Source organism: Mus musculus, chromosome 15, assembly GCF_000001635.26.
Source record: "Mus musculus strain C57BL/6J chromosome 15, GRCm38.p6 C57BL/6J".
Lineage (NCBI taxonomy): Eukaryota > Metazoa > Chordata > Mammalia > Rodentia > Muridae > Mus > Mus musculus.
The window spans coordinates 58,530,602-58,557,034 of NC_000081.6; the positions used below are offsets into that span (position 1 = coordinate 58,530,602).

The 26,433-nt window shown below is 44.4% G+C and overlaps 1 protein-coding gene across 2 annotated transcripts in view; it reads left to right on the forward strand.

The window, feature by feature from the left end:
* The window catches only part of Fer1l6 (fer-1-like 6 (C. elegans)), a 155,040-nt gene that overhangs the window by 20,554 nt on the left and 108,053 nt on the right, over positions 1–26,433 (forward strand). Inside the window, exons 2-6 of one of the 2 annotated variants that reach the window (NM_001370912.1) lie at positions 11,519–11,604; positions 17,718–17,832; positions 19,456–19,510; positions 19,603–19,734; positions 23,055–23,117. In NM_001370912.1, coding sequence (NP_001357841.1) covers positions 11,519–11,604; positions 17,718–17,832; positions 19,456–19,510; positions 19,603–19,734; positions 23,055–23,117 — 451 coding nt within the window. Of the gene's footprint in view, positions 1–11,504; positions 11,605–17,717; positions 17,833–19,455; positions 19,511–19,602; positions 19,735–23,054; positions 23,118–26,433 lie in introns of those variants that run through there. The other variant, XM_006521609.3, reaches the window with a different exon arrangement.

The following is a 26,433-nucleotide window of genomic DNA, read 5'->3' on the forward strand; positions in this document are numbered from 1 at the left end:
AGAGCCAAGCCCTGTTGGAAGGAGAAGTTTGTCTTTGATTGGGTGGGGTGACGGTGTAAAGAGCAGAGCTGGCCTGGGTTAGAGGGGAAGCCCTTGGCAGCCATATTTGCTGGGGTCTTAGCATCCTGACAGATGAACACAGGTGTGTGGATGCCCAGACATCTCAGGGCAACCAGAGGTCCATATGCAAATTTGCCTCCTCTACCTCCTTCACTTCCTCCTCTTCTCCCTCTTCTTCTTCCTCCTCCTCCTCTTTCCCCTCCTCCTCCTCTTTCCCCTCCTCCTCTTCACCATCCTCCTCCTCTTCTTTCCTTTCCCAGCCAGCCTCTGAGATTTGTGTACCCCAGACACAAGGATCCACTTAACCGCACTCAGCACGCCTCCCAATCCTTTCAAACAGCACCACTCTCTAGTGAGCAAGTACTCAAATCTACGAGCCTACAGGAGCCATTCTCATCCAAACAACCACACAGACTCAAAGATTTCCTAAGAGAATCCAACTCCCAAATATATGAGAAAGAATTAATGAAGCAATCCTGAACAAGGAGAGCCAGGTTCAATTCTCGGTGTCCTGCCAGAGAGAAGCCTGCTCGTGGGTTCTGTGAAGCATGCGCTCTCACGACGTGCACAAGACCTGGTCTTCAAAAATGCTGAGGATGTCTCAGTACCTCTGGGTAGACAGGACCCTACAAGCTGTAACTGGAACTTGAGCATCTCTCAACTGGCCAGGCCCTCGTTAGTGCTGCCTGCTGGAAGGTGCAATGGCTCTGGGGAAGGAGGAGGGAGGAAGGCAGATGGCAATGCCCCTGCTGTAGCTTCTCTCTGTCCTGACAAGCAAAGCTCCTTCCTCCTCCCCTGTCCTGTTCTTTGCCCATGTCTCTGCCTCACATCCCTCTCATCTTTTTCCTTCACTTCCTGTTTTTAAGGTTTTCTTTTCACCCTCATTGTTAATTCAAGTTGATTGCACATGCTAATGGGGATCATTGCGACATTTCCATAGACACATAGATAATATGCTTTGAATCCAGACATATTTTCTTATCTCTTCTCCATGGTCTCTGTCCACACAGTCCCATTCCCTGGTAGTCCCTCTTATGGTGCCTTTTCAAGACTGGAGTTTCTACATATAAACCATGTGCTAGTTAGCATTCCGAACTTGGCTTACTTTGCTCAGTTGGCTCCCTGTTGGGCTTCTATTTATTTTCCTTTTTTCTTTCCAAGACAAGGTTTCTCTGTCTCTTTACTTTCCTGAAAATGATGTGGATTTTTTATCTTCTTTATGCTCAAGTAATACCCTCTCTTGTTCCTGCACCATATTCTCTTCAGTATCCATCAGTGCGTGGGCACCCAGTATCCATCAGTGTGTGGGCACCCAGACTGATTCCATGACTTGCCTGTTGTAGAGAGCATTGCAGAAGACATGGATCTGAACCTCTCCCTAGAAGGATTCACGGAATGTATGCATGTGTGGTAAAAGTGTAGGAGGAGTGTGTGGAAGAGTTTTGTTTTTGTGTTTTTAACTCAGGGCTGCACTTTTACCTGCCCCATGTTCCTGAGTGCTAGGATCCATGGCTATGCACCAGCATGCCCAGCCTGTTCCTTTTTTTTTGTAGTGGTCTTTCTGAAGAGAGTGACATGGATTCCTTCCACTGCACACCCCAGGCATGCCAAGGGGGGGGGAGGGGGTTTTCTTACATGGCCTTTGCTTTTGCAAAGAAGAACTCTGGCACTGTAGAGAGGCGTCTCTTTAAATGTTATCTTGGACTTGGCCCAGGGAATGGCATTGTCTGGGGCTCATGGAAAGCAGAGCAGAATGGCCAAAGGCTGGTGTGCGTCTTCTGTGTGAACATGCTACTGGAGTTTGAGACCTTCTAAGGCTGAGTTGTATCACCTAGAATGATGCTAATCCCGGCAGCCACCGAGCCACTTTAAGGCCTACTGGCTGCTGCTGTTCCAAAGTTTCCCATCCCTTGACTGCACTCCATCAACCTTTGCGAAAGGAACACCCTGTGCTGACTTCTCCTAGGTCTTCAGGCAGCTGACGAATGGCAGAGCTTGACAAGCGTCCAGGTATGGCTGCACTTGATCCTTTCTCTGCTGTGTTAGTTACTTGTCTCATGACAAAATATCTGACAGATCCAACTTAAGGAGGATGGCTTGTTGTGGGTTACCATCTCAGAGTTGCAGGGCACCGTCTGAGTCACGGGGCCCCATCTCAGAGTCACAGGGCACCGTCTCAGAGTCACAGGGCACCATCCATCATCGGGGAGGGATGGAGACAGAAGCACAAAGCTGCTGCTCCCACTGCATCTGCAGTCAGGAAGCAGAGAGAGAGATGGATGCTGGTGCTCTGCTTGCTTTCTTAGGGACTGAGACCGTAGAATGGAGCTGTCTACAGTTATAGTGACTTCTCTCTTTATATAAGTCTCACATAGGCCTTCTCTTGTTAATTAACCTATTCTAGAAACTCCTTTACAGACATGCCCAGAGGTCTGTCTCCTAGGTGGCTTTGAATCCTGTCACCTTGACAGTTGGTACTAACCATCGTTTAGACCTTGAAGTGATCCAGGTTATCAGGTAGTCGGAGGCAGTGAATTTGTTATGAGAATGTAAGAAATATGGTAGATTGTAGCTAATGGGAACACTTAGAGGAATATTTAAGAGAGTTGTGTAATACTATGTAACACTATGAATTACCAGGGGCTGACTGTGAAGTTCCAGGCCTTTGACATGGTATCTTGTCTGAGAATATATGGGGAAAACTGGAACTCTGATGTCTATCACAACTGGAGGAGTTGTTTCATCAGATCTGATATTTCAATAGGAGATGGGAAGGGAGGTTTTATCTCTGGGAAAGCCCCTTAAGGAAGGCCTTATATTCTTATTGGAGAGATGGGGGCTTGAGGAAGGCTTTAATTTACACCTGTTTATGGCCTGGATGGTATCAGAGGTAGGCACAAGATACATTTCTGAGTGGTATAGACCCTTGATTCACAGCTAGTTAAGAAGAACTCCTCTGACCATTCCAGTCTCCTAGAGGAGTCAGAGGAAGATCCTGATGGCACCTTTGTTTGGCTTTGGGGTCTGAACCCTGCCTGCACCCATGGCTTTGGTCAAGTGGCTCAGCCTCTTTAAGTTATTATCTATGTTTTGAACTGAGAGTGCTATCATCTCCTTCCAGTGCTGTGATCATTATATGACAATAGTGTGGTGTGCAAAGGAATTTGACACATAGTAGGACTTCAGCTCATGTTCATTCTTCCCAGTCACATTCCTCCGGATCTTCTTTCCTCTAAGACCCAATTAGAGTCCAATTAGAAAAGGACCTCCTTTTCACCCCTTCCTTGACCCTCCCAGGTCCGGGCATGCGATTCTTCATTCTCTGAGTTTGCTCTACATTCAATAGGGCACTTCCTACATTGCTCTTACAGTTTGTGGGTGTCTAGGTCTCCACCCACATTGCACATGTCTCATCTAAGGAACTGTGCTGCACTTATCTCTGTAAACCTGTGTGTGGCAAAGTTCTTGAAACAAACAAAGACAACAACCTCATATACTCTTCCTGAATGACCACGTACATGGGAGGAAAATCCACCAGGCAACAGGAGATTCTTAACCATGATGAAGAGAAAGGGAAAGATGCGTTGGTAAAGGGGCTGGTTGTAAGAAACAGATAGAGGCTTGATGATGGCCAGAACTGATGTCCCATTTAACAGAGTACTAATGGCTTCCCAGGCCACAAAGTGGATAGTTTACTGTCTCTCCACAGTTCCAGGGTGAGCAATGGGCCAAGGCTCAGCCAACCACTGACAGTTTAGGTTGTTTTCTTCTGCTCCCAGTCTCACACTGACTTTAACTCTTTCTGACTCATATAACTGTAAGTTCTATTGAGTCATTCATCTCTTCCTAACACAACATACCAAAATATTGTGATTGATATCTGGGCTCAGACAAAACCAGGCACAGCTGCTGCCCTCAAACACCCAACGTCTAATGAAGGCAAGTGACGCCTTTTAAAAACCGTTATGTCAATGTGACAAATGCCGTAAGGAAGAAAAGGACAGAGTGCTGACAGAGGCCAGAGGGATGAGTGACCTGCTCCTCCCGCAAACCAAGAACATGTCACATCAAAGGAAGTGGTGACTTAGCCTAGAAGAACTATTTGAATCTTGTCAGGCAATGATGGAGAAAGGCACCTTAACAGGAGTCCCAGAGTGAGGCAGAAGCGTGTGACAAGTTCAGGAGGAGCTGTCCACTGGGATGAAGGACAGGATCTGAGGGTCAGGTGGACTGAGACAAACAACAGAGAGCCTATAAGGACATAAGGATGCCAGTGATTCCGTTTTCTAATTTAACCAACGTCTGTGGGAAATAGTAGGATAATGTTTACAAACTGTATCCTGCATGTACAATCTCTTGGGTTTTCTCAATATCCCTATAAGAGGGGCATATTTTATGTTCTATTTTACAAATGAAGAAACTGAGGCACAAATATATTGAAGATTTGCTCAGATTAGCTGAACAAATGCTTAGAGCTAGGGATTTTAACTCTAGAATGTATCTTTTAAAAATCTAAATGTTTTCTGGAATTATCACAACACACACAAACACACACAATTCCACCAATCATTAGTATATTCATACAAATTTTTGCAAAGTAAATTAATTTTTGCAAAGTAAACACAGCAAATAATAATTTCCAAATTAAGCTGAAGAAATTTATTATTGTATTTATTATTTGAAAGCATGCACTATTTATTCCTCCATCTATCTTATTTTTTTCCAGTGTAGCAGTATCACACATATTTCTTATATTTATTCTCAAGTTTAAAAATTTTTATTCTCATAGTATTTTATTTATGATTTTTAATTTTTGTCTCTGGCACAAAGAGGTATATTGATTTTTTTATTGTTCTTGCTTATAGGTGTCCTGATAAATTCAGGTAGTAATTCAATTTGTTAGATTTTTATGGCTCTGGGGAGCTGAATGAAGCACTGCGGAGGTGATGCATGGCATGCCATCTCTCTTTACCCCAGGATCTCAGGCTTAATGTGCTTCCTTGGCATGATGTTAACCTTAAGGGTGGTTGCAGCTAAAATCTACTGGATGAAGAAAGTCCTTTGCCCTTCTAGTTCTCAAAGATGGCTTCTGAGTGGCCTAGGCTATCAGAAAGGTAGAGAATGAAGTAGGAATTTGTCTGTGTCCTGAGGCCAGGAGATGCCTAGAGGTGGCGGGGAACACATGGGTGTGCCGGGAACACTAACATTACCAGAACTCTTCGTCTCCAGTGTTCTATAGGTCAGTAGTCATGGGGTCATATCCATTCGGAAGGCTGAATACTTCATCATCCATCCAGGGTCACAGTCCACACCAACATTTAAAGGCTTTTAGTATCTCCAGCAGAGAGAGTTATTTAAAGGCATGCATTTTCCAGTATCTGATGCCTACAAGAACAAAAAACATTGTTCGAAAGGATTCCATAGGTCCCGTTTCTATTGTTTAGTTTTCTTGTCAATGTGATGGAAGCAACTGTCAAAGATTTATTTTGACTCATAGTTTGGAGCACACAGTTCATCGTGTTGGCAGTACCAGCTATTGTCTGTGGTATGTGAGATCACTGGTCTTATCATGGAGCAGACAGGAGGTAGAGAGAGAACAGGAAACAGACTAGATCTATAACCCTGAAATCCCCTTGTTTGAGTTTGGTTTCTATTGCTGTGATAAAGATATCACAGCCAAAAGTAACATGGGCAGGAAAGGGTTTAGACAGCTCAATCCCAGTCCCTCACTGAGGGGAACCATGCAGAAACCGTGGAGGAAAGCTGCTTGCTGGCTTGTTTCTCATGGCTTGCTCTTTTTTCCAACATAATATTGTTTTATTGATTCTTTGAGTGTTTCACATCATGTACCCGGGTCACACTCACTTCCCAGTCCTCCTAGGTCTGTCCCTTCTACACTTGTGACCCTCTCCCCAAAAGAAGAAGGAGGAGGGAAAGGAAGAGGAAACGGAGAAGAAGGAGGAAGAGGAAGGAAGAGGAGAACAAGGAAACACAAGTCTAATCTGTGTTGTCCATATACTCGAAAGAGCATGGTCAAATTTCCATTGGCCCATTCCTTATAGAAAACTGAGTCCTTCCTCACCCTGACTCCTGCCAGAAACCATCAATTGTAGAAAGCTACACTTCAGCATCCTTGTCATCATTTTTAAGAATTCTCTTTGATGGTTTTCTAAGCTCTTACTTTTTGAGAGTTGGTTGCCACAAAAGCCTTCCATGTGCCTCTTTCTCAACTCTGAGTCTGCAGCCATCAATTCCACTGCAAAAGTAGCTTCCTTGCCCTTTACAAACAGTCAGCAGAGCATAGATACTACCCAAAACTATCCAGGGATGGTACCTCCTATAGTAGCTGGGCCTCCTATATCAATCGTCAATGAAGGGAATACCCCCTAGATATGCTCACAGGCCACTCTGATGGAGACAATCCTCAGGTGAGGTTCCCTCTTCTCACATGGCTCCAGTTGGCATGAAGTTGACCAAACCAACCGTGCTTCTACTCTGCACCCAACCAGAATCTGCTCTCAGCAGCTAGACTTCACTTCCTAAATTCACCCTTCAAGGCAGTGCCATCAGCTAGGAATTAGATGTTTGGACACTTGATTCTATGGAGAACATTTCATATCTAAGCCATAAGACCCTTTTTACCCAGGATAAAACTTCATGACTGTCACTTGTTGTAAAATCTGTTATAGGTTGGCACATCGGGTGTTCTCGAATTTGTAGCCATACTCCGTTTATCCCCTCACAGGTCAAAGCTCACAGAGAACTAGACTGGGGCATCAAATAGGTACCCAAATATAGTCTGTGGTGCTGGTTAGCTGGATTAGAGGGAGACCGTCTTTAGGGAAAGGCTGAACTGGAGTCCGGATTAGCTTGTAAACGCTTCCTTCTGAACCAGATAGACTCACCTATAGGGAGGGAAGGTATACCTGTCTCAGTGGCTTCCTTCCACCTTAGCATTAGGATCAGAAGAAATGAAGGAATTTCAAGGACAGACAGAAATTTCCCACGTTCACAGGAATGATCCCAAGAAAGGAATAAGAGCCAACCACCAAACTCTTCATTCTACTGAAAGATAACAGAAGATCCTGGAAGCAGAGGGCTTAGGCTGCACAGAAATGCAGAAAAAGCTGACGTGGTTAGAAATCTGAAGGGGTTTGTTCTTGTCCCTAATGTTGAGAAGCTACCTGTAGCGTAGTTTGGTGGAGAGATGATTGCTTCCTTGGCATTCAGGAGAGTAGAGACTAGATCTCTGGTGAGCTGGCTTGTAAAGAAGGCAGGATGGGAAAGAGGCACCATTCCTCAGGGGCCCAGGCAAGAGAAGAGAAGGCGTTGGGATGGAAAAAACAAAGTCCTAACTACACAGTTAGAATCTGTTTCTCGATTTTCCTTGTATTATAGCCAGCTCAGCCATGTGTGACATGCCAATGCCTATGCGGGAGGAGGATGTCCATTAGAGGAGAAGCCTGGGAGGAGGGAGGCACCTAGCCCAGGAAGAAAGGAGCTCCAAGCCCCAGGAAGATGGCATTCATAGTAACCATTGCCATTGTGCAGAGGAATGAGTGAGAAGCATAGAAAAACAAACACCCACCCCCATTCCTGGCTCTCCTCCAGTTACACTCTCCTGCTACTTTGCTCTTGAGCATTTGGTAAATACTTCTGAGGAATTCTGGGAGGGTGGTTTCAACTGGCCTAGTTCCCTGCACTGCAGCTTCAGAGCAGTCCCAAACTGCTCTGTGGGTTCTGAGAACTCACAGGGAGAGGGGCACAGACTAGAGTCCTTGGAGGTGCGTGACTAAACTCAGCTGACTTCTTGTAGTTGAAAACATCCAGGTTCTTCATGCCTGTCAGTCAAGCTGTAACACCACGGGCTCATCATGCTGAGCATCAGGGCTGGAATGTATAAAACAAGGGCCAATGGGGCTCTGGGAACAGCACATCCATTTCCTTAGTGAATTCCCACTGAACAAAGAGTTGGTATTCAATCCACTCCAGCCATTAGCTGGCCAGGGACCTTTTTCAACCCCATAGCAGACTGGCTATTTTTCCTCTTAAACTTGAGGCTTGTGTTCCTCCATGGCTGGACTGAGCCCATGATTAAGAAAGAAGCAAGGATAGTCAATGCTGTGGCAGTTATAGTGGTGGGGTGAATGGAAAAGGGTGGGATACTGAGCTAAAAGTGCACCCTAAACAGGGGTGCCCGCAAAGTATTCCGAATGCAATGTGTATTGTTCCCCTGTTGGTTGAGAACATTCTTTTCAATTTCCCTTAATGAAAAAGAAAACTGAGTCAATAAAGCCCCTGCTATGCAGACATGAGGACAAGTCGAATCCTAGCACCCAAGTAAAAAGATGGGTGTGGTGGTGTGTGTTTATAAATCCTAGGGCTGAGAAGGTGGAGGCAGATGGATCACACTCATGAGTACTGCCTCTCCAGTACTGAGAATCCAAGTGTGTGCCACTATGCCTGGCCTTTTGGTTATTGTTCCCATGTGCCCACTGTGAACAAAGTCTGGTCCTTATGCTTGCAACACAAGAACTTTACAGTCTGAGCCATCTCTCCAGTCTTTAAAGAATATGTTAACTGGTATATGCTTGTTGTACATGGTATACATTTTATATAGCATGTCTCCCCATCCTTCCCACCTCTTCTTTCTCATCCAGTCCCTCCTGTTAGCTGCCTTTATTCTACTAGATAGTTTAGATTCTACTTCATGCCACATAACATACATGCCATAACACACACACACACACACACACACACACACACACACACACACCCGTTATCTATATAAAGTATAAGATTCAGAAATGAGAGAAAACATACAGTCTTCATTCTGAGCCTGGATAAATTTATTTGATATGATCATTCCCAGCAACTGGGAATTTATCTAAGGCTTTGGATAATCTTCGAATGGCGGAAGACTGATTTTCATTGGTGTTGTTTGTTTTGTTTTGGGAATTGGGTCTCATTCTGTAGCCCAGGCTGACTCAGAACTTGGTATCCTCCTGCCTCTGGGATTACATAGTTGTATCATCATATCAACAATCCTTTTTAATATGGACAATGGTATGCAAATCTATTCTTTTGGTAAAAAATTCTATTAAACATATAATTGTGCATAGTTTAACCTTTAAAGGTACTGACGCTTTCCTAGAGAGGAATTCAGTGTTCAGCCCTGGGTTGCTTTTGTTCCCTTTCTATAATGGATTTTGATACTGAGTGGTTGGAAGATGACATACTCGAGCAACTTGTGTCCTTTGGCCTCTTAGATGGGAAGGAGACAGCACAGATCTGTAAGTGGTCACACCATTGACCCAGCTAGCCTGGCGCTTGGCCATTTGGCCCAAGCTGTTTCTGTTCTTCAGTGAAGCTGGAAATGCTGGTGCTGGAAGGGAATCTGGCAACCCAACTAAGAAATGATACAACTCTGGCTTCAAGCAATTTTCTAATTCTGGTTCCACGGAGCCATAGAAAAGACATGAAATTAGTTGTCTAAAGATATGGATCTAGCTCTCTATAAATAGTTCACCAGGAAGCTCAATGAGGGTGTCTGTATAATGGCCCAGTGTGGAAAGGAGACTTAACCTTAGGACTGCCCTCTAAAGAAGAGCCTTGTGCTTGGAGTTCTATGCCCACCATCAATGAAACAATTAGGAAGTGGCTTTAAAAGCTTAACACCAGTCCGGCCCCTTCTCCTCGATGCCCCACTAGCTGTGCCTGGCATTCCAGGTGCTTTTCACCAATGCCACAAGCAGATGGGCAGAATCTAGTCTAAACCAGGCCTTGTTTAACATTCTTCTTGTTTGGACACAGATATCGGAGTCACGGTAGCTTTCACCCTGAGGAGACCAGGTTGGTATGGTTGTGTCTGTGTGTCTCTTAACTTCTCCTGGGTTGCCTGGGAGGAGATGTCATAGATTCTGAGTTGGGGAGCCTTGTCTTTTTGGAATTCCATGCTAAAGTAATCAGAACACAGGAGAAGGCAGGTGTGATGGAGGATACGTTGGAGACTCACTGGACAAGTCTTCCTGATTTGGTAGAGAAGCTTGAACTCTATAAGAAAAAATAGGAGTAGTATTTACTCCATGGTATGCTGTGGCGATCCTAAGAGATCAGGTGGAAAATGTGATCTCTGTCACATGGCTCATTATAAGATTATTAAGATTGCTATTATCTTGTCATTGATACTTTATAAATGTATCTCCTATTTTGATATCATCTTGAGTTGAGTAACAATTGTCTTTGTGTCACATTGGAGAAGAAAAGCTCAAAGTATCCGGTCACACAGTTACCCCAAGCTGCATCTTCCAGGAGCACTTTTGACAGCTGACTCTCTGTCTCCAGCAGACACCCTGTGTGTTCCCCAAACTGATAGTAGTGTTTCAGTGAGGGGCAACACGAAGTGAGACATGCCTGGGACCATTCCTGGAAGATTTCTTTTGTTATTCTGCAGACATATGAATTCTCCACAAGGGCTTTTGAACTCCAGCCCTGCCCTCAATTAAGTAAAGCTTTTTGAAGGAACCTCAAGACATCAGGTTTTTTTTTTTTGTTTTGTTTATTTTAAAGGCCCAAACCCTTAGGGACTCCAATGGATAACAATGTTAAGCTCTCTTTGTTTCAAAGGGAAAAAGGTACCTGTGCTGGGCAGTGGTAACGCATGCCTTTAATCCCAGCACTTGGGAGGCAGAGGCAGGCAGATTTCTGAGTTTGAGGCCAGCTTGGTCTACAGAGTGAGTTCCAGGTCAGCCAGGACTATACAGAGAAACTCTGTCTCAAAAAACAAAAACAAACAAACAAACAAAACAAAAAAGAAAGGAAGGAAGGAAGGAAGGAAGGAAGGAAGGAAGGGAGAGAGAGAAAAAGAGAGAGCATATACTATATAGCAGTTGATCACGGTGCTTATGGTATGACCTCAGCAGGGGGCAGAGCCTCTTGACCTCAGAACCTGTGAGAGCCTGGCTCCGGTGAAGGGATGGCTCTGCAGAGAGAACTGGGAGATTCAGGTTCCTCTCTGCCCATAGTAGACTGTAAACTAAGCAGATTTCCAGGAGCTGTGTGGCCTGAGAAACCGTTGAAACTCTCTCTGGCTTCTCCTCTGTAAGTTGGGTAGGAGACGACTGCTGTCATTAGCAAATGATGTCATTCCCCTTAAGAGTTGATCATATCACCTGGCAGGGGCAAGTCAGGAGACATGAGAGATGCTGAACTAGAGTGGTTAGCACCCCCAAGTCTGCCCCTCTCATGTGAGGTGGCTTGTGGAAAAGGGGGATAACCAAGGGGATAGGGAAGGCTTTCCTATCTGGTGTCTTTTGACCTCCACCCTGTGTAGATGAGGTGGCTGGCCAGTCAGCAGGACTCACCAGCTCTGTGTTTGCTTTCTCCCAGCAGGAGCAAGGATGCATTTCCATGACTGTATTGATGAGTTTTTGGTTTTTTTGTTTTTGTTATTTTTCAGAAAGGGAATGTTTGGGCTGAAGCTGAAAAAGAAGAAGAAAGATAAAGCTGAGAAGGGATTGGTCCTCACCAACAAGGGAGCACAAGGTGAGATGTGAGGATGGGGCGTGGTCCACTATCCAGGCCAAAGGTCCTCACCTTGTCTGAGAATGTGGATGTCTATGGGGTAGGACACCATAATCTGCCTGTCTACTCAATTCTCCCGAATGCTGGTGCGGGCTTCAGGGAAATCATCCCAGGGTCCGACATCATTGGCAAATAGGGGTGTGCTAGACACCTGCTGGGCCATGGAATGGTCCACACGAGGAAGTGGTGATGGGTTCAAGTTCTGTCTTTGCCTTTGTATTTGTCACATAAGTGACTCAGGAGTTCTGAGTCTTCCACTATCAAGTGGGCATGGCGTGGGTAGACAAGCTAACCCACATGGCTCCAGGGAGGATCTAGGGCATTTCTCAAAGTAAAAGGATTCTCAACGTAAGATGGAAGGGATCTTTCTATATTGGTCTGATTTAACCCCTTCTTACCAGCAGGGATTGTTACTTCAGCTTTCCAAACAAGGTTACAAAGACAGGGAGAGATTGCAAATTATGCATTGGTGAAGGCTGGCTGCAGAATTTTTAAGGCAGGGGTGTGCGGGTGAAAATGTAAAGCTGCTGTTAAGAAATTACGAGGGCTTTCAAGATAGTAATAGAAGTGCCTAAACCAAGTAGGAGAAGGTCCTTCTGTAGTAGGCTCTGTCTGTCTGCATAGAATACCCATCAGTCAGCTTGCCCTGAGCATGGGGGAGCGTGCTGGGAAGTGGCTGCATTGGGAAGCCAGTCCAGGCTGCCTGACTTTCTGTGCTCTGAACAGATTATTCCTCCTGCCAAGTGAGGACCAAGTCTCACAATGAGCCTCACTTGGCATTGATAAAATCAAATTGCATCTGTGGTTTTCAAGTGTGGTCTTGGATGGCTTCCTGGAGACTTCTTCCCAGTGGCTTTGATAACATTCAGTTAGAGGCTGGCATTCCTAGACCCAAATAGTGCAATGGAAATAATTCATCTTCACCTGTCTTCAGATGCGTCATTGTCATCCACCACAGCTTTCCTGTATCCATTTAGCTCCACCTAAAGCCACTCTTCCCGCTCTGCATGAAACTCAGTCTTAGAAAACAACGGACACTCATTTATACTGAGATGCTGGTGGTAATGACTAATTACCCATGGATGGTATCTTATTTAGGGTTTTACTGCTCTGAACAGACACCATGCCCAAGGCAACTCTTATAAGACATATAAAGGACATTTAATTGGGTCTGGCTTACAGGTTCAGAGGTTTAGGCCGTTATCATCACAGTGGGAACATGGCAGCATCCAGGCAGGCATGGTGCAAGAGAAGTTGAGAGTTCAACGTCTTGCTCTGAAGGCAAACAGGAGAAGACTGACTTTCAGGCAGCTAGGATGAAGGTCTTAAAGCCCATGCCCACAGTGACACACTTCCTCTAATAAGGCCACACTCACTCCAACAAGACCACACCTCCAAATAGTGCCACTCCCTGGGCCAAGCATCTTCAAACCACCACAGATGGAGAGCAGGAAAGTACATTTTTCGTGGCTACAAGGCTTAACACTTAGTAGGAAGGCTAGGATGATCGCTCAATCAGTAAACTGCTCGCTATACAAGCCTGAGTTTTCTCCTAAGAATTCACTGTATAGTAGTGTGCAATTTAAGTACTAGGGAGGCAGACACAGATGTCCCTGGGGCAGGCTGACTAGCCAGTCTTGCTCAATCAGTAAAGTCTAGGTCAGGCTCAAAGGATGGCTGAGCAAGACACCTAAAGTTGACCTCTGGCCTCTACGTGCACATACACAACCTGCTTCCCTCCCACACATGAGACCTTAGTAGACGTTTGTTTAGTCAATCAAATTGATAATATGGATTGGAGATCTAAAATGCTTTGGATCTTTTTTTGGTCCTTGAAATTAGGTCCTGAGGCCACCAGGTTGACCTAAGATATGCTCCCTTCCCTCCAGGGAGTTATGAAATAATCTACACATATGACATATTTAATAAGCTTCTGCTACTTGTTACTGACATGCATCATGCATGACCCTGAGCAACAGTCTGTCACTGGTATTTCAGAGCAGAGCTTCTAATGAGTGAGGCTTGCCTGGAATGCGGCCCACAGCTTGTACGGGGGGCGGGGGGGGGGGGAAGCTGACGGAGCCTGGGCTTTCCTGGCTGGTGAGGTGGTCTCTGCTGTGGACTCCTCCCTCATTGGCCAGCAGAGAGGAGATAAGAGCAGTTAATACCAGGCACACCAAGGGAGCTAGCTCTGTGGCTACTTCTTGCTAAGAGTCTTCAGCCCACAAAACAAACAAGGCAGAGGGCCACCGGCCCCTCCCAGAAAGCAAATGGTATCCATCAAGCTGGGAAGGGCTGGTCCTTTAGAGAAGGGACAAACATGGGTGTCAGAGCAAAATCATTGGTCCTTCCTTCTTGGTTTAGCTTAGGAAGCTAGGGCTTTTGGTGTGCATGTGTGATGTTTGGATACCCTTAATGTCTATTTCATGTATATTTTGAGGGATTGTGATTATGCCAAAACGACTGTTACTCTAATTGTTAGAGTCTAACCCATCCATTCATTAGTTGCTCAGTAAGTGGTAATTCCTGTGGCCATTCATTTATTTCCATAGTCAATGAATGTTAGTGGAATACATGGTAAGTGTCTGGCACAAGGCTAGACCTAGCATTTAATGTAGGGCCAATATGGAGGGAAGACAACCTTGGGCAGAAATCCTCTGCTTTCCAGATCAGTTCCCACCTTTCTCGACTTGTCCTCTGCCTCAGGATGTATGGCCCAGATCCCTAAACCTGTCTTCTTAGGTTGGATCTGTACAATGGGACTTCAGCGGGAAGTTCAAAGGGGCTTTGATGGAACTTGAGGTCCAACTGGCTGCTTCCCCCAGCTGGAAGAATTAGGTTACTCTTCTTAGGAAGGCTGACTCAACTTCCCTTCTTTCTAGGTCTGGGTAAAAGCTCTCTCCTCTCTTTTCCCCTTCCCCTCCCTTTCTCCTCTTCCTCCCTCTGCCCTTTCTCTCTCTCTGTCTCTTTCCTCATTTGGGAGGATGGGATAGTAATGGAGCAGCTGCTTTGAGCCCTAATAACTGCATGAACTTTTGTGGTCTCCCTAGACCCACATCATCCTGAAGACCCTCCAGTCGTCCCACTCACTCACAGCATCTCTTCACTCAGGACCATCCCTGCAGGAAATGCATTACAAGTGAAGAAAATACAAGGAAGGCTACACCCTGGGCTGAGCGGGAGCCTGTTCGGGAGTCTCTAGATCCCTGGCTCGTTGACACAGAGATTATCAGTGCATCCAGAGAAGGGCTCTCTTGGGAGTCACGGTCAAATCAAGACTTTCAAAGTGGGAAGGGGGCCACAAGAGAACAAACAACAGAGATGGGAGTTCAGGTGTGTGTGTGTGTGTGTGTGTGTGTGTGTGTGTGTTTTGTGAATGGAAACCCAGGTTAGTCCAGAAAGAACTGAGCAAGGCTTGGGTCAGCAGAGAACAGAGAAGGGTGGCAAGGCCAGGTGGTCAGGAGGAGCAGGTGGAAGCCAGATGGGACAGGACATCCACACTGAGTCACATGTGGACTTCAGATTGTTTCCTAAGTAGGGGTGGGAAGCCACTGGGGTGCTTTAAGAGAGGTCATGTGCTATCGTTCATTTTGGTTTTGTGAAGATCACTCTGCACAGATGGTGAGTGAGAGAGCATCATAAATCAATGGGCAAAGGAGTGCCAGCCATAAAGAAGCTGCTGCGGGGGACTTTCCTACGTTGAGAGGTCTCTCTCACACTCCAGAGTGTAAGCCCCAGAGGAAGGGGCCCATGGTCTGTTAGTTTCCTCTCCAGCATCCAACCTTGCACATTGTTTCACTTTTTGAGGTACCTAAGGATGCTTACTGCAATCTGCATCTAATGCCAGAAGCTCTGCATACATAAGGCTCAGTCATCTGCAGAGAATAGGCATTTATTTTATCTTGTTGCTGCAAGGCTACAAGCCACTCAACCCGGCACTAGTGTTTCCTCGGCTGACCCTTTGGTCTGGCTTTGGCCTGAGTTTCCTGACTGAGACCACAGTAAACAAGGTTCCTCTTCATCCAGCTCTTCTCTATTGCTACAGAGAATCAAATGTGGCCATGCCTGGGAGTGGGCTGATGGAGTCTCTCTCTATGGTGTTTTGTTTTGTTTTGTTTGTCTTGTTTTGTTTTGTTTTTGGCATAGTTGTCTGGTTAAAACCAGAACCCAAAAATGTCAAAGCTGGAAAGCACATTAGAAATAATTCGGTTGATGCACTTCTAGTTGAGTCTCAGAGGTCCTGGGAACAGCTACTGGGATGCCCTAGGGGAAAGCCTCATTTCCATCGCTCAGAATGACACCCGGAAAGCTTAAAACAAATGAGCTTTTGGCATAGAGTGTGTCATTTTGAGACTTTTCCCTTCCCAATATCTAGTTCTGCTTTGATTCACAGGTAGAAATTCCTAGATGATGAGATTTTTAAAAATACAAATACATACATTCTTATGCGTGCACACATATACATACACAAGTGCACACATTTGAACACATGCACACATGCAAGCATGCACACACAAGCACATACACACACACACGTGAGAGAGAGAGAGAGATATTCAATATATACTTGCATCTATAAAAAGAACCTGATTGCTTTAAACAGTTTTGAAGACCCTTTCCTCATATAATCATCATTTTATAGAAGGAAAAAGATCAGGAAAATCTTTCTGACTCACTTAAGCTTCCTTAGGCTGTGACAGGCACAGGGCTGGGGCACTGTTGTGTTTATCTTCCTAATGACTTTATGGTATATCAGGCACCAGCCCTGCCTTAACTATAGATAAGGAAAACATAGACCCACGGCAAGGTAAGTAAGGTGCACATGTGTGGCAACCTTGGGTCATCGGGCACTGTTCCCATGAATGACATCAGCATCCTCCCCTTAGGATGGGCAGATCTGAGGGTATGACTACAGTCCACTCACTTGACTTTGCTAAGTTCTTATAAATCTGTTTCCTTGGGGCTCCCTAGTGACCTGCTCTCCCTACAGTAGGTAAGTTGGTAGCTTAACACATGCGTTCTTTCACGGTTATGATGCCTAGATGCCTGATCCATGAGTCAGCATCTGTGGGCCAAAAACCTGAAGAACCTTTCTTCCCCTTCCAACTTCTGCATCACTCAGCATTCTGTCACTATGACAAAATTCCTGAGGTGACCATCTGATAAGGGAAAGATGTATTTTTAGCTCACAGTTTCAGTCCATGGATGCTTGGTTCTTAGGCAGCAGAAGAACCAAACATTGTAGGAATTCATTGTAGAGTAATAGCAGGGCAGGCCAGGATCCCGACCTCTACTGCATAGACATGCCCCTGGTTACTTAACTCCCTTCCACTAGGCCCCACATCTTACAGGTCTCCTACCTTTTAGGCATGGCATGATTTGACCACCAGAAATTCAACACATGACCTTGGGGACATTTAAGATCTAAACCATAACAAGGTGGGGTGAGGCTGTACTGTTCCTTGCTTTGTGATAGTTAGGGGTCAGGCTAATCTTTGTCTCCAGAGTCCCACAGCTGTCTTTGGCCCTGTTTAAAAATCTCTGTCTGCTCCTTCTTGTGATGATGCATATGATTGCAATGAGGTCCCACATGATAACACAGCATCATCTCCTTGTCTCCTTAGCCACTCCTGTGTCTGCAGTGGCTCCTACCGGCCCTGCTCAGCTTTCACTCTATGGACTTGTAGGATCCAGGGATGAGACCCTGTCTTTTTACAGCATGAGATTTTTGCTGTTAGAAGCTGGCTAGCACACTCAAGAATGACCACTCACTGGGATCTTGCCTCGGGTTTCCCGACTGTTTCATTTATTTTGGGAGACTGTTTTTGTCAAGGTCTTGGATAGGTTTCCTTAGTCTGTACATCTGTTTGTTTGAACCTTCTATCCCTTCTTACAAAGGAATGGATACACACACATTAAACTATGCATCTGTCTGCCTGGCTTTTCTGTTAATACCATATCTGATTCAATAGTGGTAGGGGCTCCGGTGCCTTCCATCGTGGTGGGCAGAAAGTGGAGGCTTGTTTACCATCATATACTTAACAAAAATCCTCTTTCTTCATTTGTTTCTCTAGATGGTAACGAGTCTGAAATACCACAGAAAGGACCTTCTCATCAGGAAGGTCCAGAAGACTTGACTAAGGACGATGCTTTCCTTGCACCCGGTCCCTCGGCTCCTTCAAAGAGAAGGTATGGTGTTTGTATAGTTAGCCCACTCACTTTGCACCCTGGGTATGCCAGGCTCCCAGAAGACTGGAGAGACCTAGTTTCTGTCCACCAGGAGCCAAAGGGCTAAGATGGGAAGAGAGTTCTGTGTTCATTCAACTTCTCTCAGAGTGGCAACCTTCAGATGCTGGCCAGCCTTCAGCACAATTCTGGTCCCACTAGCTTCAGGATGAGCTGTGCTGCTGGGAGCACAGGAATGAACACAAAGCCAGAAGGCAGGCTTGGGAGCTGTCCCTTAGCCTGATTTTTAATTCATCATGATCCTAATTACCTTAGTTTCCTGTTTCTCCCAAAAGAGGTGTTTCCTAAACTGCCAGAGAAGGCCCAGAAGAAGCTGGCTTCCATACACGCTGGGTCAGTTGGCTGTGATGGTAAAAAGAGAACAAGGCTAAGACACCCAAATCAGTGGCTTAATATCAACCTTTATTATCATTCTTAAGTCTGTGGGTCAGCGAGATGGCTTTAGTGCTCCCAGATAGCTGGCCAGTTCTCATTCACATGTCTGGAGTCATTGGGCAGCTTAGTGATTTTAGCTCGGGCTTGGTGGTAGCTACAGTTCAAAATTGAGGAGAATACATCTTCTACCTCAGATCAGTCTGATTCAAAAGCCTTGAGATTATTTTTTTGCAGCATACAGTAGTTTCTACTGGGCTGATTTGCAGTCAGCTTTTGCGAGATAAGGAAGGTTACAGAGGCATGGAGGCAGGTACATGATCTCACTGTTAGAAGTCCAAAGAACAACGTTCAATCAAATTCATCTCAGTTTGTTTTCCACTCATCGATGCTTCTGTGGTAACAAGAATCCTTCTTGTCTGCCCATGATTAGCCAATATCTAAGTTCTCAGGTGTTTCCCATCTATTTTCAATTACCTGAGACAGTCAGGTAACCGAATTCCCTGTGACTGTGAAACTCGATAAGATGGCCTTTTGGTCATGCCTTCCAATTTTCTTCTTTACCAATCCTTTCAAAAGCAATCTCAACATTCGAAATTACATCTTTTAGAAAGGATGAAGTGTTCCTGGGTCTAAAACTAACCCAGCAAAGGGCAGATCCTTCCTTCAACCCATCATTGCCTCTGCCTTTCTGAGGAATTGTCATTTCTATTAGGTCGAGATAGAAAAAGCGTGGAAAACCTTCCATATAAAAAGTGCCAGTGCTTACTCTTGCTGGACACTAGGTTAAATGACTGTATGCATTACATTCGTTAATTCTAGCAATTGCCTTGTGGTATAAATGGTGTTATTAGCCTTGTCATTAGGGTAGGGAAACCGAGTCATAGAAATCTTAAGTCACCTGCCTATTTATGTTTATTTCACCAGAGATGTAGAGAGGCTCTGTGATAGTGTGTAAATGAAAGCCTTAGAATCTCCTGGGGAAATGTTACCATGGTTTACAAGTCTGAAGTTTGTTCTTACTTGAGATATATTAATTTGCTGTTACGTTATTTATTTTTATTTTATACTTGCACACAATGTCATATATACGTATATATGTATGTATGTATGTATATATATACATATATATGTGTATATATATATATATATATATACACACACACACATACATATTTCTCTTTACTTTAATAGAGCAAAACTGCTGACTAAGATCCATGATGGAGAGATCAAATCTCAAAACTATCAAGTAAGTGATGGGTTCCTCCTACCCAGCTTCCCTGGTCAGGAGACTGAAGAGCAATGAGAAGCGAGTGGTGTGGGCACTCTTTTGTGTTGTAGATCACCGTCACCATCACCGAGGCCCGTCAGCTGGTGGGCGAGAACATCGACCCGGTTGTGACCATTGAGATTGGGGATGACAAGAAGCAAAGCACAGTGAAGGAAGGGACCAACAGTCCATTTTACAATGAAGTAAGTCACAGAGCATCCTCTGGGCCCACAGTGAAGGAAAGGACCAACAATCCATTTTACAATGAAGTAAGTCACAGAGCATCCTCTGGGCCCACAGTGAAGGAAGGGACCAACAGCCCATTTTACAATGAAGTAAGTCACAGAGCATCCTCTGGGCCCACAGTGAAGGAAGGGACCAACAGCCCATTTTACAATGAAGTAAGTCACAGAGCATCCTCTGGGCCCACGTCCTCTTCACAGGTGAGGAGAAGAGCGTAGCCACTCGGTGCTTCTTCCTGGTTCCATCTAAGGTCACAGCCCAGTTTGAACTCTTTCCACACAGCCCCAAGGCATTGATAACAAGGCAGGAGACAGGAGAGGAAAAGAGGCCCACTTCCTTACCTCACAAAAGCTCACTGGCATTCTTAGTAAGCACTGGGGTTGCATTCAGTGAACCCTGGATGTTGGTTAGAGAGATAGTAGACATTCTTTTCCACAGGGGCCACAATGAAATTTTAATTACTGAATTTGATATAAGCCTACTTTGTTGGAAAGCAAAAACAGTTGTGTTTTTCTAAGATGCATAGAAATTTTAAAAGAAGACTCCAAAGAGGAAGGTTTCTAAATAGTCTTCTTTGTAAATAAAATGGTATTATATATATATATATATATATATATATATATATATATATATATATATCAGAATGTACAATAATGTATAGCAGAAAGTCTCACTTAATGTTTGGACCCTGATACCCTAAATTTCACCCCTGGAGGGATCCATTCTCATGATACTGGAGGACCTTCAACAAGAGTCCAAGCACACACAGAGATACAAATAATGCCCACTAGCACATTCAGATGCCCTGAGCCTTGTTCCGTTTACAGAACAATGGTTTCTAGGATAGGGCATAGCCGGTCATACAGGCTAAGTAGCTGGTCACACAGGCTAAGCTGACTTCTGCTTCACTGTTGGGGAATTTTCCATCCATCACCTCCCTGTGCCATAATATACTGACTGCTTAGTCTCTCATCCACAGATACTAAAGCTTTTAGCCTTTGGCGTGTGCTTACAATATACTTACATGGCCTAACTGATGAGGAACAGGATGTAGACATTTAAACTTGGATACCACCAATTACCTGACAATATGAATTGCATTAAAAAAAAAGCTGCAGTCTTCATTACTATGCTAGCAGTAATCCACAAGGGAGACAGGGACAGCATGGATAATGACATTAACTGAAATTCCCCAAATCACATTTGAGCCGTTAATTCTTTCTTCTGGGCCAGAGTTGCCCCTGAGCTTCCCAGATGTTACTTTCCCTCTTTGTGTTTCACTTCTCCCTCCATCCTTTTGTCACAGATGTGATATTAAAGAGTGTGTATGAAAATTCACTAAAACCGCAAGGCCCATTTACTTGTTAGATGTTATAATTACGCCAGCAATCTTGGTTGTAAATGATGTCAAGTTGAGCCCAACCATACCAATAGCAAGTAGGGAACCAAGAAAAAGAACAGGAGGCAAACTCAGGTCACAGCAAGGTCCAGAGGCTGTCAGGTGTTGGATGGGGAAGCAGGGATTACTGAATATTTGCTGGCTAGGAAAATGGGTGCAAGCCCAGAGTCTATGAGACATTGGAGAGTGCAACATTGAAAGCCAACAAACACTGGAACGTGTGTGTGTGTGTGTGTGTGTGTGTGTGTGTGTGTGTGTGTGTGTGTTACATATGAAAAATTTCTTTAAAGGTCATACCTGTTTTCTGACTAAACTGAAATCATTACCTTTATTGATTATTTATTATTGTTTGTTTATTATGGTGCTGGGGATCAAAGGCATATGCTAGACAAGAGTTCTACTATGGGGCCACACCTCAGCCTAGAGGATCACCGCCATTTTTAAAGACATCCTAGTACAGCATGTGGCTGTTTATTTTTGTTTTTCTATATCACTCTAGGGAGGAAATGCCAGTATTTGTTCTTCCCACTGGCATGTCCATCCACAAGTTATATTTCTTTTATAGCTACAGCTCAAAGCAAAGGAAAGAGCCCAGGGCACAACACTGCCCCAGTCCTTCCCAGCCTACCCCACAGTTCTTCCTCTATCCAGCTCCCCATCCTATGCACCTTTAACGTCTACAACCTCACTTGAGAGGTAGGTGCCTGACTCAACCTTTGTGAAACTTGTACTATACATCTAGTGCCTTCTTCGGGAGACCCAAAGCAAGGCTGTAGAGCTAGAAATAACTAAAATCATGAAGTTCTTTAGTCATTAGTCTTTCTCTATTTCTATATTGCAACTTTGGGGATCCACCTGCATAACATTTTAGTTAATTACCTATCTGTGAGCATGTGGACACTTGTATACATATGGAGGTTAGAGGACAGCTTGCAGGCACCAGTTCTCTCCTTCCACAATGTGGATTCTGAAGAAGTCCCTTTACCAACAGAGACATTGCTGACACCAAGGTAATTCTTTAACTCTGAAATTTAATATTCCAATATTAACAATTTCTATCATTCATCTTTTTTTTCATTCCTTCCATGGCTAGTCTTAGTAATTTTCCAAGAATATTTGAAACAGAAAAAATCTTGAGAAATATTTGAAATGAGTTCACTCAAAAACTATTCTAATATACCCCTTTTACCTATCACAAGACAAAAGAAAGAAAGAAAAAAATGAAAGAAAGAACAAACTAACAATATCAAGGGTTGGAAAAGATACAGCAAAAGCCAGAATGTAAAATGCCTTCTGTAGAAGTTTGCATAAGAATGCCCCCACTAGGTTTGGATTTGTGAACCTTGGTCATCACTCAGGGTCATTGTCTGGAGAGGTTCAGGAAGTGCAGCCTCGCAGGAAGGAAATATGTCCAGGAGGCGGGCTTGGAGATACAAAACCCAGTGCACTTCTGGCTTGTTGTTGACACAGAAGCCCTCTGCTTTCTGCTCCAGAGCCAAGCCTCCCCACAAAGGCAGGTCCTTGTCCCCCTCAAACTATAAGCCAAAATAAACTTGATTTTCTATAAGTTGCCTTGGTCCTGGCATTTTATCATAACAATAGAAAAATAACAAATACAGCTTAATAGTCCCTCAAGGGAGAAAACCTAATACTATTAAAATTTTACATGCACATAATCCATGATCCAAAAATACTACTTATATCTATTTTAGAGGAATACTTATCCTATGCAAGAATGTAGTTGCTGGCATTTTATGTATAATATGTAAAATAATATGTAAAACAACTGAAAACAACTTAAAGGATCTAACTCATTCCAAGAGCAAGGTTCTTAGAGGTAAGCTAAGGGTTGGTGACCAAGATGAACTTCATGTTTTACAGTACTTTGTCTTTGATTTCATCGGACCCCAAGTGCATCTTTTCGACAAGATCATCAAAATTTCAGTAAGTATAGCATGGCAGATGGTGGTACTGGGAGAAAGCAGGAGAGACCCTAGACACTGGAACTCTCTGGGACAGCTCAGCATGGTTAGGGATGCCTGGGTTCAAGGGGATGTGTATAGGTTGGTGACCATGGAAGAATCGGGCTAAAGCTGAAAAATCCCCAATATGGAGGACTTTAGGACACAGAGCCATCTCAAGGGAATCTGCACTTCTTGGAAGCAAGAGGTAAACTACAGTAAGCATTTGTTAAGAGGATGTGGGAATAATGGAACATATGCTACAGATGACATCTTAATTGGCTGCCATTTTTCAGTTGTTTCTTAAAAATCAAGTTAATGTTGTTTTTCTCTTGGGGTGATATCTACCCTAATTAATCACAACCATCTTTTCCTCTAGTCAGTGACAAATAGAGAAACAGGAATAGAAACTGGGGACAGTTTGCATATGTCAGTCTTGTCACTGATAACACCCAGCGGGCAGAGAAAATGAGCATTTCAGCATTCTTAAAAGTTGCCTCTGAGTGTGGACCTCGGGACCTTTCCAAGGGAGAATTTTGATCTGCTAGACAGATCTTTCTCAGCCTATCCAGGGAGGGAAGGTTAACCACAGATCCAGACTGAAGAGTTGAAACAGTGGGAGCTCCTTGTGTTTGCTGGGGTATGGCCATGTACCTCGTTCATGAGTGGCAGGAATGGAAAGGGAAAATATAAATGCTGAAGTCATATTGTCCTAAGTGAGAGCAGAAGTGGCCAACTGGGCCCATTGCCAACTGCACACTATTCAGGAGAGGGTCAGAGAACAATAGGTGGCAGATGGTGACATCTATTACTTTAATCTCAGAAAACAGCCACTTCTTCCATGAAGAGAGATTTGAGGCTGGGTGTAGGGCAGGGGTTTGAGAGTAATTAAATGCTTTGTTTTAAAGACTTCTTAAAGAACAGGACAGTGACTTTATGTTGGTAAAAGTGCACAGGGAATAAGGCAAGGGTTCCCTCAACAGTCACAGCAACTCTGATTTCCTTCCCTGTCCTGTTTTTCTCACCTTCTCACATATGTATGGATATGTTATATGACCTCTAACCTCAGCTGAATGTCATAGTCCTGTCTCAAGGCCAGGGTCCCAGTGGCATCATGATACAGTCCTTCCCAGGAGCATTAGAAGAATGTGACTCTTGAGAAAAGAAAAGCCACCAAGAACCCAACATTCTTAGCATCTGTTGCAGGCGTAATGACATGATGCAAAATATATTTTGGGAGCTGGGACAGCTCTCAGAACTTTGTGCTGTCACTCCATCTGCCACCTGATGAGAGTGGCTCTTAGAGCAGCTAAGTTCATCACCAGGTTAAGTCACATCGACAACAAGAGCCATGACTGTATGCGGGACACCTGGAACTTTAGACATTGGATCAAAGCTTGTCTGCATGTTTCATTCCTTCTCTGGGAGCAGACACTGGCTGTTCTTAAAAAACTCCTAGGGAGAGAGACCCGAAATTTTAAAGGAAACCCCCTCCCTCTAATGTTTAATTCAGCTTACTGCTAGTTCACAAATTGAAAGTCAGTGTGAATGAATGAATTCAGTGTTAAAGGGAGATGACTCATAGTTATGTATTCTCAATGCTTAGACAGTTATGAGTCCTTGTATTAACCACTGTCCACCACAGAATCTGACCAAGGCAGAGAGCAACTGCACAGATGTATATGTATAAATGTAGATATTTAGACAGTCATTTGACAGCACGGGGCATTTAGGAAAATAGCAATAGTAGGTTCTCTTCTAGGACCTATCACTTTCCTGTCCATGGGTTTTTTGACCATGTTTATATTACTAGGCATACATTTTCTCATGGAGAGCAGTCCTCAAATTGAATCAGAACGTGTTTGGCTACTCAGAGTCATGAGACTGTTACACATGTAAGAGCAAGCCAGTCAAAATTCCAGTGTGAATGGGAGAAGGCCTGGTGAGGCTCCACCCCAGCTGAGGAACTATTGGCAGATTTCTGGAGGGGGAGTGGCGTTACTCTTAGGAGGACAGCCACTGCTAGGTTGCCTATGTTCAAGTGGATAGCCCCAAAGCCAAGCACATATGGGCAGCATTAATTGGACTCGATAGGATCTTTAAAAAGGGGGTTGGGGACATGCATTTGGAAGGCATACATGTTAGAGGGTTCCAGGAAGAGTTGGGGGGGGGGAGAATGAGGGTGGATGTGATCAAAATATATTGTCTATTTGTATGAAATTCTCAAATAATAAATTAAGAATATTATTAAAAAGGTGTGATATGAGGTGACTGTAATTAGATGCTCTTGGGACAGCCACAGTATAATATTCCCTGATGGGACCATAGACTATTTTCCTTTAACAGTATCCCAAGGAACAGAACCCGATGACACCGTGTGTGGCACATCTCCAGGAGCCTAGTAATGTCCTAGTAGGCTTGGCTGGCACTCAGTCTCTAGGCAGACACCATAAAGAGATCTCCTGTGTGGTTGGAAGAATCATTTGAGAGTCTTTCATTTCATCTTCCACAGGGACTTTTACCTTGTGAAAGGAACTTGAGACAGGCCTTAGGGAGTCATGTTAGCCACAGAAAACAAGGCCGGTAACAGAGGCAGCTTTTTGTGTGCTGTCTTAAATAGCTCCTCTACTGCAGCCAAGCTGTCCTTGTTTCCCCTCTGTTCTCTGACACTGGAAAATCACAGCCAGAGAATGAGAGAGCGAGAAAGAGAGAGAGACAGAGACAGACAGACAGACAGACAGACAGACAGACACACACACACACACACACACACACACACACGCACGCACGCACACGCACACAGAGAGAGACAGAGATAGAGAGTAGGAAGAGAAATAGGAATGGCTGTCATTTCTTGAGGTCAGCTGATTTTCTTCTTCCCACTGCCCCTGGCAACATGAGCTATTCAGAAGCTACTAGACTCTATCATTCATCCTTCTTTAAACCATCCATTACGTATCTGTTGAGTATCTGTTTTGAATGAGGTACATGGTAGATGAAATACAAAGAGACCCTGCCCTTGATCAAGGGAATCAGGATTATAGTTGGTAGGAATCTCAGAGGCACCTCCATGATGCCATGGAGTCCTAGGGGCCCTTGGGTTCCAGTGACAGAGATGTCACTGATCCTGGAGAATGACCCCTTCATTGCTGAGAGATTCTGACCAGTCGAAGAAATAGCATCCTTAATTGAGCTGAAATCTCAACCTGTTCCTTAAGAACCATGCAGGGGGCCTTGGCCCCTTCTCTGTTGCAACATTCCCAGGATTTGGGGGCATTTCAGTCACACTGTCTTCCTTC